Genomic DNA, 14,133 nt, shown 5'->3' on the forward strand with positions numbered 1-14,133 from the left:
GCCATTTTATATAGACAGCTGCAGAGAACTACACACTTCAAAGAAACAGCACATATGTTGTGAGATTTATGTGTTTTTATTTCCAGATGCCTGTTACTACGCAGCATAAAGATTCTTCAAAAATGCAGGAACGTGGCTGAAAAAGTTAGCAATTTTTTCCATTAGTTGAGATACTGGGTTTTGTAAGAGCTAGAAGAATTGTGAACTTTAAAATAAGTTAAAAGTAGTGTGCAGAAATCTTACCAAAACCTTTTTCCAGATGAATTTTTTTTCTAACTCCAAGATTAGACAAATTTATGTTCACTTTGTTTTGACAACTCTGGGGTAGTAGTTTTGATATTTGATATTAAGTGCTATTTCAAAATAAAAACTGGCAGGAGGACTCAAAACCAGCTTACTACTGAAACTACTTTCAATTAGAAATTTAAATGTGAGGCAAGAGTAGGTAAAATTTTTAAACGCGACTCAAGAGCCTAAGTCACTTTTGAAAGTTTTACTGTATCTCTTAATTTCTCAGCTCACAGATTTCTCCATGTACAGGCAGAGCAATGCCTTTTCCATCTCTAAAGCAGAAGTATTGAAAGCCATTTTCCTAGCCTTTGAAAAAAAGATGGGACTACTCACAAGGAACAATTCAAAAACACAGTTACCATTTAAATTCTTTATTTTAAAAAAAATACAAGGGATGATAATGCTGCTTGCTTTTCTTCTTCTATTCCTAACATCAGTACACAAAATAAACGTCTTGAATGATAGAAAAAATTGCAGTAGCAATAAAGCAGCCAGAAGTTTTCTAGCATTTGGTTTTAAAAATTTGGTACTGTAATTAAGCTTTTCCTATAGCAATTTGTTTAATGTATTACAGGGTCTCATATGAAGTTTTATGCAAGTTTATGTTCCTATAAGTAGGTAACATTCAATAAATCCCCATCATAGCCAAACTTTATTTTGATCTTAAAATCCAAACTGATTTCAAGTCACTATTACTTTCATGGTGTCCCAGATAAGATTAGTAAGGGGGAAAAATGTACTGTATTGCATGCTTGTATGATATGAATGTTTTTGATTAATCAGCCCCTCTTCTTTCAATTCAAAAGGCAGGCTGTTTCATCTACTATACCTGTTTTACTGCCAAAAACTGCTCTTTCTTATTGATAGTTCTGGCTCTTCATCTGCCCCACACAAGAACTGCTTTAACCTTTCTCCATTGATATGCAGTAGCACACACTAACCCTCATTATCCAGTTCATACAAAACCCCAGAAATTCATTGGCCAAGGAGTAAGCCTAAGCTGCTCTCTCTCCTACAGTACAAGAATGCTAGCAAACCCTCATGGAACCCACATGAACAGTGCTTTACATGATGAAGGATCCATTACATGGCATCAGTAGAACTAACAGTTATTACAAAACTCAGAAGACCTGTTTAAAACGCAGTAATAACCCACAACGCTGTACAGTTTAAAGCTGCAGTAAGAGTGCCACTATCACGATTGAGATTTTTTACCTTATTACCTTACACTACTTACAATGAATTAAAAATTGCATATTAATATTTACCGTTTGAATTGTATGAAGGTAGTTACAGTAGGCGACTCATGCATTAAAATGACACTGGGGTGGACTCTGACAGTCAGATAAAATACAGGGTAGACTTTTAAGCATCTAAATTCTATTAGTTCAGTTTTGTAAATCTCCCACTCACTTTAAACAGTAATGTTATGATCTTGCTATGTCTTATAATGCAAAATATATCACAAATAGAGGGAACCTAACTTATTTTCTGAACCACAAAAGAAACAAGAAGCAACCTCACTTTCTATTCCTCGTTTCAATTTTAAAAGTAGCAGCATACTACTTAGAAAAGCATTCTAAACATCTAGATTTAAGCCAAGGTCTTTTTCATTTCTATAGGAAAAGGTCAGTAAATAACTGGATGTAACTGGGTAGTTGCCACTGACATACTGCTCAGATGTTAGTAAGTCTGTACAGCATGGTCACTGAACTAGCTTGCATTTAAGAAATTTGTTATAACTACCAACTTATTCCTAATAATAGTTTCAAGAATGTGGATATGGGACACTAAAAAACCCATATCCTACTTTCACTCCCCACTGTTGACAATATACCATGCTGAGATAGAACAGAAAATCCCACCAAATTTTGAACATAGATTTCAGAGGACTGGTTCTCAACTCAGCTGTGCGCTAAAAAAAAAAAATTCAAAATTTGCTCTGGTCTGAGGCGGGCTGGCTGAGGGACAGACATGTTCTGGCAGCCTGCAGGAGCGCTCCTACCAGCAGGGGGCTGGTGAGTGCCGCGGGGGGCAGGGTGCAAGAGAGTGGGTCCCTGGGCAGGTTTGTGGGGGGTTGCGTGCTTGGAACTACGAGTTTGCAGGGGTCTGCAGCACCCCCAGGTTTTAGGTGGGGCTCCGCTCCTGGCCCCGTACCTCGGGCCTCGCTGCCCGCCTGCACCAGGCGCTCCGCTCCTGGCCCCAGGTGCCTGTGGTCCCGGCTACCTGGCCCCAGGTGGCAGGGTCCCGGGGTCCAGGTTGTGGGGTCTGGCTGCCGGCCCTGCGCAGCAGGTCAAGAAGGGCGGAGGGCATACGGGACTGTGGGAAGTTGTGGGGGGAGGGAGGGCACTGTGGTTCTCAACCTGTGGCCCACAATGATAAATAGGTTGAGAACCAGTTTTAGAGCCAAAACTGACCAACATGTGCAAAGAGCAGTGTATACTGAATACCCATTTTTCACCCCTTCCATGAAAGATGTTCAGCGTGATTCTGACCAAGGGTTCAATGAATAAGTGTACACAAATAAATTTTAAACAGGTAATCCACATAGCTGTAAATCCTTTTATTTTTTTTTTTTAGAAGTTGCACAGCCAGCTAACATGAACAGGAAACTAATTTTATGAGAATAACTTGAGATGCCTGCGACCACGTGAAACTGAACAAGACTAAACAGTTTACACATAAGAAATTCACTCATGTTTACAGTTTACCTATTCTAAATATATAGGGTTGACTATAGCTCCAAGGATATTTACTAATGAAGGTGGCACTGAAATTGTTCTCTTTGACCAGTCTGTACAACCAAGTCAACCAGCAGTTTTACATTTTCAAATGATGCAAAGAATCATGGAACCATGGAATGAAAGCAAAACTAAAAACCCCCAAATGCATTACAACTCCATGTTTGTATGTCTTAATATCAAGATATGCACCTTACAAGTCAACAGACAATCCATTAGGATTACTGAGCTCTCCGTCGGCCATAAAAATAAAAATAAGCATAATACACTTCTAAGATGTCTTCTAAAAAAACCTTACAGATGTCAATTTGAACCAATACAAAATAACTAAACATGACACTATTTACAACTTCCTCTGTTTATGGAAACTGTTTCTTCTGCATCTTCCAGTAACAAAACTTGTAAATAAGAATCCATCTTACTGCATCAATACTGTGATGTCTAGAATTTTTAATCTGAGAAACATTTTCTCTCTTTAAAGCAAGCTTAGCTTAACTTTGCGTGGGCCAATTGGTCTATCATTTAGCTCATTAATAGCAGCCATTGCTTCCTCATAATTTGTCATAGCAACAATGGCATCACCTGAAGGTAGTCCATGTTCGTTACACTGTATAGAAACAGACTCTGGAATGACACCATAGCCATAGAAAAAATCCAAAATTTCATTAGGAGTGGCTCTAAATGGCAAGTTCTTTAATCTAATAGGAGTTACACGATCAGAACCACCACTGAAATTTGGATCGGACATAAATCTTCCCTCAGAAAAGCCTCCCATGTTATTGTTTCCATACTCCATCCTACCAAAAGGTTCGCCATCACCACCAAAATCCATAAAAGGTGGAGGACCTCGATAATCCTCAGGAGGTCGTCTAACATCAGAAGGATGCCTAAAGCTCCCAGGAGGACCAAATGAGTGCATAGGTAATCCTTGTGGTTGTCCAGGTGGTGAAGCAGCTGGACGGGAATGCTCACCTCTGTCATATGCCTGTGAATGAACCTGCATTTTTCCACTTGTTGCTGATGGCAGAACATTTAAACCAAACTCCTGCATCTGTTCTTCAGATATAAGTCTTAATAGTACCTCTGTTCCCAAGAACCTTCGACGATTTAAACTTTCTGCTTTCATTGCCTGCTCTTCAGATTTAAATTTTACCAATGCTTCTCCCAGCCCAACTCCTTTGTCATCATAAAGCAAGTAGACATCATCTTCATCAATAGCAAATCCTGCAAAGAACTTTTGTACTTCAACTTTTGTCACATCAAATGGAAAGTTTCTTATATATATGCACATTTTTGGGCCAGAATGCCCCTCCCGATAACTTTTTTCCGATACAGCCTGTCCAGGCCGCTCTCTTTCTTGTGAGCTCTTCTTCTCATATGTCTCAATTAGTTTCAACATAGATTTTCTAGAAATAGGAAAAATGTAAACAGGACGATTGAAGAGAGACATCCTGTGATGTTCCAGAGCAATATCAAAATCTCTCTGATTCTTCAGCATCAAAAATGCATTTCTTGTCTTCCTTTGATGCTTGTCCAGTAAAAACTTGATTTGGTTATTAGACACATCCAGCTTTCCAAAGAAAGTTCTCAGATCTTTCTTCTCAAGATAGGTAGGTAGATTTCTTAAGTGTAAGTAAAATTCCTGGCCACGAGGTGAACGAGAGCGTGTTCTTTGTCTCCTTGGAGGAGATCTTGAATGAGAATGTTTTCTTGAATGAGTATAGTTTGAACCTCTTGTTGGAGAACGCTCTTTGCTTAAGTAACGAGCAATCTCATTCTTCATGTCTACCCTGCCACCATATTCAATCCATTGTTCTTCAGTAGCTGGACTTATTTCTATAAATCTTGGACCCATGTATTGTCTATGACGTTTAAGTCCTTCTAAGGCACCATGAGGTGTAGCAAATTTTACCAAACCATCACCATTATTTAGGCCATTGCGACGTTTTATAAAGATCACTCCCTCTACTCGTAATCCAGAAAAGAAAGCACGTACTTCATCTTCTGTTGCAGAGTACGGTATGCCATGTAGAAATAAATAAACATCATCTGAACTCACTGACTCCTTTCTTGACTGATTATAGTTTGATTTAGGTATACTTGGATCACCATGTCTTGTGCCATTGGTATGAAAGCCAGACTCTGGTACATAACCAGATTTATTTATTCCTTTTGTAATAGCTGCAACTAAGTTTGAAAGGTTCCCAACACCTGATGCACCAGAATTACTACCACCTGTTCGTCTAGACCCAGACATTGGTTCTCTTCCCCCACGATCAAATCTTTTCCGGCTCATTTCTATTGTATTTTGCATTTCAGTCTTGCTGCTGAGAAAGAGCTCTATGGGGGAGTCTTTGATAAGCTCTCCTGAACAGCTCATGGCACGTCGTGCATCTTCATCTGTTGCAAATATAATAAAAGCCTCCCCAGTTTCTCCTCCAATAATATGCACTCCTCCATCAGGAATATTCAATCCCGAGAAGAAACGGCGAATATCTGCAGGACCCGCAACAACAGGAAGCCCCTGTAAACGGATGACTACAGCCATTCTGAGCTCAACCCACAGCAAAAATCACCTGCAGACAAAAAGGTACACATGATAGCAAGTCTTTAGTACTCATCTATTACAGTATCTTAATACATAAGCTAGAGCCTTTTTAAGGAAGGTCCCTGCCTCAATCAATCAAGATTTATGAAATCAAAAACTCTCAAATTCAAATCAATCAGTGACCCTGTTTTAATCTTAAGGTTGATTAAGTAGTCAGAACAATTAGCTACTCCACCTGGATGTACGCACATAACTGTCAATATTCCCTATCTTAAGGGCAACAAAATCCACGTAAGTCACTCTTCTCACCATCCAAGATAAGTAAGGAATGCCTCAAGTCCTTCATGGCATGGTTGCTACCTGCCAGAAATCTCTACCTGATACTAAGGACCAAAATCTTATGTTTTAGTGTTAACGGGACACTTTCCATCATAGCACTGTGAAGTCTAGGTAGAAGATTACAGACAAAAAGGATAACTACTTCACTGAGAATTAAAGTAATTCATCAACAATGATGAATTTAGACTTTCAGACAAGCTGGTCTACCAACTGACCAGTTCTGCTCACCAATGGGAACGTTTATTCAGTGTTCAACAACGTTGCCTCCTTCAGGTAGTCAGGATGCTAACTGCAGCAGCCACATGCACTCAGGAGAGTACGTCCTAATTCCCAGTCATAAGTATGCGTGAAAAGGCCGTGCGTGATCTTTGACAATATTCAGTGATAAGCATTAAGCTTTAGGCAGCTTACCTGTTTTTGCTTGGAAGACCTGATAAATTCTGTAAAATCAACTTAACTGTGGAAAGAAAATGAAACATAATTAATGGCTGATATTTGAATTTTGTTTTACATATTGCGCCATGTTACTGTGGCATGTCCATATCAATGGATAACATTAACAGCCAAGCACTGTAATGAAACCACAATTTTGAGTACTATGGAGAATTCCTTCCTTGTTCCAAGAGAAATATAAGCGAGACATATTGTACTTCGGCACACTGCTATGCATTGCATCTCTGTCTCTGAATCCGTTTTAGATGTAGGAAAGAAAATTCAAATGTTAAGGGTGACGTCTGCAAATGATGTAAACATGCTGAGATTAACTGGTCATCAAATGTGCCACACCGAACTGTTGAAATGCAACAGAACTGCCAATAAGGTAGAGGGAAAACCCTCTGTTACTTCAGTCCTTGAAAGGTGTATAAATCCAGCTCAAGATTACATGTCCAAGTCTTCTGAAATCCACCTGCTTTTGACGTGCACGACAAAACATGCTAATCAACACCAGTCCAATATTGCACTGAAGATAGACAATCATATGAAAGAGCCAAAAATTCCACACAGATTTCAATGAGTACATGAATTTACAAACAAATCTCATTTGCAAGGTTTTCTCCTCGCAAGTGCTTGCTGCATTCCAAATATGCAACCAAGAACCACTGAATGTGCTCTGACAAGCTACAGGATTACATAGCACAGCTATATTACAGAAACAAGACAAACCCATGCACTGAATTACTACCAAATTATTATTCTTTTTTTAACAAGTTGCTACCGACAAGTAGTTAAGAATGCTACCACATTATACAGAAAGCCCTAGTTTATCACCAATATAAGATACCATACTGACCACTCTAAATTTTTCAGATTTCTGATCAACTTACATCTACTAATCACAAAAGCTGATCACACTTCACCTGTATTAGCACAAAAAGAGCCCAAATTTCTGTAATTGAAAGACCTTATTTTACTTCTAAACTGTCTGAATACTTCCTTTCCATAGACAAGTCTGTAAGCTAGAAAGACCGAATGTTTGATAATTGCACTTGTAGATAAATAGCTCCTCACATCTGTATATGCTATCTTCTCAATAGTTGAAACAGCAGTGCCAACGTGCAAAGAAAGAATTCAATGGGAGAGAGAATTCTCTGAAAGAGCCTTCGTTTCTTGAAAAGTCAAATCCATTTGCCCACTAATTCATGTAGCATTCTGATGTAGTATTTCAGCAGTTTTCTAGCACCTTTCTGTGTTCCTATGACCAAAAATCATTTCCCAATATTTTTGTCGTCAACCCAGAACCAGGTATGCTCAGTACTCCTGTGATGACAACTGCCAAGTTTTCCCATCATACACCATGGACACAATATACAACTTCTCGTGCTTAAACCAGACAAGTTAATTTCAGATCGCCACATAAAATAAAATCAATGTTCAGCTGCTCCACAGATAGAAATGCAAGTTAATCTAATAAATTTTTGCTAGCTGTTCATCCAAACAAGAGATGGTAACAAATGTAGACAACTCATTAGATGGCTTAAATGAATAACCCAAGGAAGTGAAATGTAGTTTAAAGGGTTTTTTTAAACACATGTAAGTCCAAATCAGCAGTAGAATGAGGCCTTCAAAGAAGAACGAATGTTTAGATAAATGGGTAAGGCTTTTGGGAAAGCTCTACGTACTCACCAATTCAAAGCACAGAGGCTTCATTAAATAATACCTTCAAAAAAGCATCAATAAGAAGTACACAAGACTAGGACTATACTTTCAGTTCATCACCTAGCAAAACCTCATACCATACTCCCTTTCACTACCAATCAAAAAGAATCAAACATTTCATAAAACTAGGTCTCCGTAACACTGATGCTTACTTATCACTGTATAATTTCCCATCCCCAGATCTCATGCAATCAAATTCATGGTCTGGGAAGGACGACTGAAGAAAATCCAGCATATGCCAGAGGATGGCATTAACTGAAACTAAATAAACTAAAGTGGGTGAACAATGTTTATGAATTTCATTAGAAAAAAACTGGTAAGTCGGTAAGCGATTCCCTATCTCAGCTGCTGGCAAAAAAATGGATCTAACAGTCAAAGCAAGAAGTTTATCAACTAGGAGATTTAGTTTCACTGGAGCACCAATCTGAGTGAAATCTGCAGACAGGCCCGTTGCACGGAAGGCTTCGGCGAGGCGCTACTATTTAGGAGAAGCCAGCAGGTGTCGAGCCTGAGCCAGCGAGCGGTCCCACAAACTCAAGACCTCGGTCAGCATCCCCGCACTCCGCAGCCTGATTAGGGCCACTCACGACGCATCACAAGCCTAGAAAACACAGCACCTTCCGCCTCCAAGCGGGGCACGACCCGGGCGCCTCCAGCACCAGCCCGCACGTTCGCCGGTATCCTCCATCCAGAGGCCAACGGGGCCCGGGAGGGGTCGCTCCCCCCATGCCAGGTGCGCCCCAGTCCCGCCAGAGGCCGTTTGTGATCCGATCCTGCGGAGAACAAGCCCGGCCTCCCCGCGGCACCGGGGCGGGAGGGGACAGGACGGGGCACCGGGGCGGATATCCAGGCTCACGGGCGATGAGGACCATCCGGAGCGGCCGATAGGCCTCCATATGCGACAGCATCACAGGGACCAGGCCGGGACTCCAGCGGAGCCCGCCTAGGCAGCTGCAGAAACCGGCAGCGCGTCTCCGGCCCCGTGGCCATCTCCCAGCGCAGACCCTCCGCCCCGGGGATAGGCGGCCGGCCAGCGGCCAAGAGCACTGCCCGGGGGAAGCGGATCTCCCTCAGCCCGCTTCCCTCGCCCCACCCACCGTACACACCGCTGCGCGCTACACGAGGGAGAGGCTCCCCGCAGAGCGCCTCGCTCCGGGTCCCCGCAGCTCCGGAGAAGCAGCAACAAGATGGCGTCCTCCCTCTCTTTCCCCTTTCCCAACTGACCGGGCCCACACGCATGCGCGCCCCCCACGCTACAGTTCAGCCTACACTACACATGCGCGACCCTGCAGCCTCTTCCCGCCCGGGTGATTTACGCCAGGGTTGTCTTTACGCATGTGCAAACTCGACTTCCTATGGCAGAGTGTCACTGCAACCTCTTGTAACCGGAACCAGTGTACTTGTGTGCGTGACCTTCCCGCTGTCATCACCGCATCTCACTGCGCATGTGCACGTTCATAGGCGGCCTGCTCATCGGAGCTCAGCAGCATGCGTCTATCGTTTTCGTGGCTGCCGTTGCTTTCCCCTTTCACCAGTGCTTGGATCGCAACTGCGCATGCCTAGCATGTCCTAGGCTGCTCCACTTTTCCTTTGCCATCATGGGCAGTGTGCATATGCTGGGAGGGAGCTCCTGCCTCATAGCGGGCAAAGGGCCTGTCTGATTCAGATTGAGGTAGGGTGACCAGATGTCCCGATTTTATAGGGACCGTCCTGATATTTGGGGCTTTTTCTTACATAGACTCCTATTACCCCCATCCCCTGTCCCGATTTTTCACACTAACTATCTGGTCACCCTAGATTGAGGGTGCAGAGTCGGGGACTCCCCGACCTTCAGTCTCACGGTCTAGTTTGGCATCTCCTTAGTACAGTGGTTCTCACACTATTGTACTGGTGACCCCTTTCACATAGCAAGCCTCTAAGTGAGACCCCTAATTATATAAAAAAAGTGTTTTTAATTTATATTTAACACCATCTAAATGCTGGATGCAAAGCAGGGTTTGGAGTGGAGGCTGTCAGCTCGCAAATTCCCCCCCCCCCCATAACCTTCCAACCCCCTGAAGGGTCCTGACCCCCAGTTTGAGAACCGCCGCCTTAGCATTATCAATTGTTCCACTCTCTGCCTCTTGTTTACAGGGTAGCGTCCTCCCATCCTGTCTTGGTGCTGGCTGGAATAGTATTAACATGGGTTGAGCAGGCTGAGTGTTTGTTTTCTGGTTAGACGAGACATAGGATACCTGTAACGCTATCAAGGTAAATGAATGGGTTACGAAGTCCCTATTCTCAGTGATAGATGCCTTGGCTAGGTCTATATTGGCAGATTTTTTTCACTAAGAGTTTGGTCAGTGATTAAAAAAAAACACTTAAAGAAAATCGCTGTTGTGTGTTCACATTGTCTTCCATTGTCAGCAGAGCGCGTTCACACTTGCAGCGGCAATGAGAGCATTGCACAGTGCAGCTCTCCCCCTTCTGCTACTTGGTCTTGTGGGAAGGTGGAGGGGATTGTGGCACATCATTGGTCCGAGCTCAATGCCCCATGATGCACTGCTTTCCATCCCAGCATTCCATGTGCTTCCGTCTTCAGTTTGCAGCATTTTTCAACGTCCCTTGTCTTCTGCTTGCCCCACCACATCTATCTGCAGGAATGAATCCTGCGCTCATCTCCACTCTCTGCAAGCTATCACTAGCACATTGTGAATAGCAGTGGAGTTATTCTTGAAATTACGAAGGCAATAGCAGTCACAGTTGCCTGAAGTGGTGTCCGACATGGAAAGCAGTAACAGGAGGTTACTTCTGGCATTCACAGAACAGCCGAACATAGTGGTGTCACGCAGTATTGGGGGACTCAGGGCTCTCACCATGACTCTCAGCCAGCCAGTAAAGCAGAAGGTTTATTTGGATGACAGGAATACANGCCTCCCAGCCATCTCTCCAGCCCGCTTCCAGCACTCTGCCTTCAGCGACCCCTCCCACCGCCTTTGTTCAGTTTCCCGGGCCAAGGTGTCACCTGGCCTCCAACCCCTTCCTGGGTTCTCATGTTACACGCTCAGGTATTCGCCTTCGGGCAGACTCCCATCCCCCAATGCAGACTATCCTAGCCACACTCCCCTGTCAGCATTCACAGACCACAGTAAGAACAGGCCCAGTTAGTCACAAGTGGAACGTTGCTTTTGGGCTCAAGAAAGTAGCACTGAGTGGTAGGATCGCCTTGTTATACAGGTCTGGGAACTTTCGGATGCAGAAAGCCACCTGCTTGGAACTGTGTGCGGAGCTCGCCCCAGACCTGCGGTGCAAGGATACCCAAATGAGAACTGCACACACAGTGGAAAAGCATGGAGCGATTGCAGTATAGAAGCTGGCAACTCCAGACTGCTATTAGTCAATCGTGAACCAGTTTGGAGTGGGAAAGTTGACCACTGGGGCTATATTAACACAAGCATGCAAGGCCTTTAATCACATCCTACTGCAAAGACCATGACTCTTGGCAACGTGCATGAAATGTGGATGGCTTTGCAGAAATGGGTTTCCCTAACTGCAGAGGTGTGATAGATGGAACACATTCCAATTCTGGCAACGGGCCACCTTGCAATGGAGTACATCAATTGGAAGGGGTACTGCTCCAAGGTTTTGCAGGCGCTTGTGGATCACCATGGGCGTTTCACTGACATCAATGTGGGGTAGTCCGGAAAGGTGCATGTATATTTAGGAACAGTGGCCTGTACAGAAAGCTGCAAGCAGGGACTTTCTTTCTAGACCATATGATCACCGTACAGGGAAGTCAAAATGTCCATCGTGATCCTGGGAGACCTGGCATCTAAGTTCCCTCTAAGCTGTGTGGCCGCATGGCTGTGCAGCTGTCTATTAAGCCCCGCACAGGGGCTCAGAACTGCAGTGGGGAGAGGCGCCTCTCCCCGACAACCCCAGTGTGGACCTGCTGTGGCAGGGAGAGGCGCCCCTCCCTGCTGGCCCCAGCATGGACCTGCCCTGGACTTTGTGTGGCCGGGGAAAGGAGCCTCTCCCTCAGCCTGGCCCAGGGCCACCAGAGCTTCCGAGGAGAGGAGACCCTCCCTCAGCCCAGGCCTGCTGGAACTGCTGCACCTTGGGAGCGGTGCCTCTCCCCTGGCCCCAAGCTGCTGCAGTGAGAGGGCTGGGGGGAGTCTTCTCTCCCCCCCCCCACTTCAGGGCAGCCTGCACCCCAAACCTATTATCCCTGGCCCCATCCCAGAGCCCACAGTCCCCTCTACCCCAACCCTCTGCCCCAGCCCTCAGTCCCTTCCCACACCCTGAACCCCTCATCCCCAGCCCCCCCCACCAGAGCCCACACCGCCAGCCAGAGCCCTCACACCCCTGCACCTCAACCCTCTGCCACAGCCCTGAGCCCCCTCCCACACTCCGAACCTCTTGGACCCACCCCCACCACATGAATTTTGTTATGTGTACCAATATGACACATCACCTTCATATATCACCTCCATATTGGTGTACATAAAATTCATTCTGCACATGGACAAAAAATTAGAGGAAACACTGCCCAGCGTACCCCTTAATGTCATGGCTCATGAAGCTGTACACTGGAAACCTAGAGAGCAGTAAGGAGCGGTTCAACATGCTCAGTAGGTGCAGAATGACTATTGAATGGGTGTTTGGCTAGTTAAAGGTTTGTTGGCGATGCCTATATGGCAGGTTAGACCTTCATGAGGAAAATATTTTGATTGTTATAGCCACATGTTGCATGCTGCATAATATTTGTGAAGGGCAAAAAGTTTACCCAGGGGTAGACTGCCAAGGCAGAATGCCTGGCTGCTGATTTTGAGCAGCCACATACCCCAGGGCCATACTGCCTCACTGTGCAGGGAAATGCCCAGCATGCAGAAACAAAGCCAGCCTTCTACATTTCTCTGCCCTCAACCTGCTTCAGAACTTCACAAAGCAAAACCACTTACCAGGGGTCTCCTCTCCTGCTTCTGGCTCGCCAAAGAGCAACTGCAGAGACTGGCTAGACACTTCTGGAGTGGAGACCAGCTCCTGACTGGATTCACCATCGGGCAACCCTGCCATGGGCTCCACATCTTTTTCAGCCTCCACCTCTTCATCAATTACTTCTTCTGAGTTAGATACACTTTCCACTGGCTCCAGACCCACCGAAGTATCCACGGTGCTCTTGGTGGTGGAGGTGGGGTTGCCATCTAGGATAGCGTCCAACTCCTTTATAAAACAGCAGGTCTGGGGTGCAGCACCAGAGTGATGGTTTGCCTCCCTCGCTTTGTGGTACACCTTCCTCAGCTCTTTCACCTTTGCACTGCAGCATATCCCAGTCATATCCCTTTTCACACAAGCTGCCTGCAATCTGGCCATAGGTATCAAAATTCCTACGTCTGGAGCGCAGCTGGGACTGGACAGCCTCCTCTCCCCAAACACTTATCAGATCCAGTAGCTCCAGTGGTCCAAGCGGGAGATTGTTTGCTGCATGGAGCCACCCTGGTCACCTGGGAGGATGCGATGTGAGCTCTCCGTGCTGTGCAAACAGGGAGGGGAATTTCAAAATTCCTGGAGCTTTAAAGGGGGAGGGATAGAAGGTTGTTTACCTGGTGGCAGGCCAGCGGAGTTGAAACTGCTGACCAGAGTGATGCAGATGGGCATTGTGGGACACATTCTTTAGGCCAATAACAGCACTAAAAATCAAGCATGGTGTCTACACTGGCACTACAACGATAAAACCTTGGAGCAAAAAAGCTTTATGACACTCATCAAGGTGGTTTCATTACAGTGCTGCAACTGAGGAGTTTCACTGCAAAAATTGGCTTTGCGGAGTGTACACCTCTGCTGTTTCATTGCCAAAAGTTGCCTTTTGGCAAAAAAAAAAAAACTTAGCAGTTTAGACCAGGCCTTAGAGATTGGGCATTAGGATATAGAGCATGAAGTCAGGATTCTGCTCTCCATCTGAGTAACAACTATCTTCAATTTTGGTTTGGAAATAGGTGCCAGTTTTTCTGGAAAGAGTTCTCCAGCTTTCTAGTCATGCTGCATGGGGACATAGTTTTCTTATTTATTTTATTGTGA

The 14,133-nt window shown here is 44.7% G+C and overlaps 1 protein-coding gene across 4 annotated transcripts; it reads right to left on the reverse strand.

Moving 5' to 3' along the window:
• Positions 1-2,833: 2,833 nt before the first annotated feature.
• Positions 2,834-9,318, reverse strand: RBM12B (RNA binding motif protein 12B). Of its 4 annotated transcripts, none has more exons than XM_034763275.1 (3): positions 9,183-9,318; positions 6,331-6,376; positions 2,834-5,608 (listed from the first exon to the last, which is right to left on the reverse strand). In XM_034763275.1, the coding sequence occupies exon 3, from the start codon at positions 5,578-5,580 to the stop codon at positions 3,508-3,510; it is 2,073 nt and encodes a 690-aa protein (XP_034619166.1). In that variant the 5' UTR covers positions 5,581-5,608; positions 6,331-6,376; positions 9,183-9,318; the 3' UTR covers positions 2,834-3,507. The 4 variants fall into 4 exon arrangements, with proteins under 4 accessions (XP_034619166.1, XP_034619167.1, XP_034619164.1 ...); XM_034763276.1 differs by having other exon boundaries at positions 9,174-9,311; XM_034763273.1 differs by having other exon boundaries at positions 2,834-6,376; positions 9,174-9,311.
• Between the last annotated feature and the right edge of the window lie 4,815 nt (positions 9,319-14,133).

This window comes from Trachemys scripta, chromosome 2 (genome assembly GCF_013100865.1).
Source record: "Trachemys scripta elegans isolate TJP31775 chromosome 2, CAS_Tse_1.0, whole genome shotgun sequence".
In the NCBI taxonomy this organism is placed as follows: domain Eukaryota; kingdom Metazoa; phylum Chordata; order Testudines; family Emydidae; genus Trachemys; species Trachemys scripta.

What these genes read in the sequence shown, in the direction of transcription:
- RBM12B (XM_034763275.1), bottom strand. Translation starts at nt 5,580, where the DNA reads ATGGCTGTAGTCATCCGTTTACAGGGGCTTCCTGTTGTTGCGGGTCCT.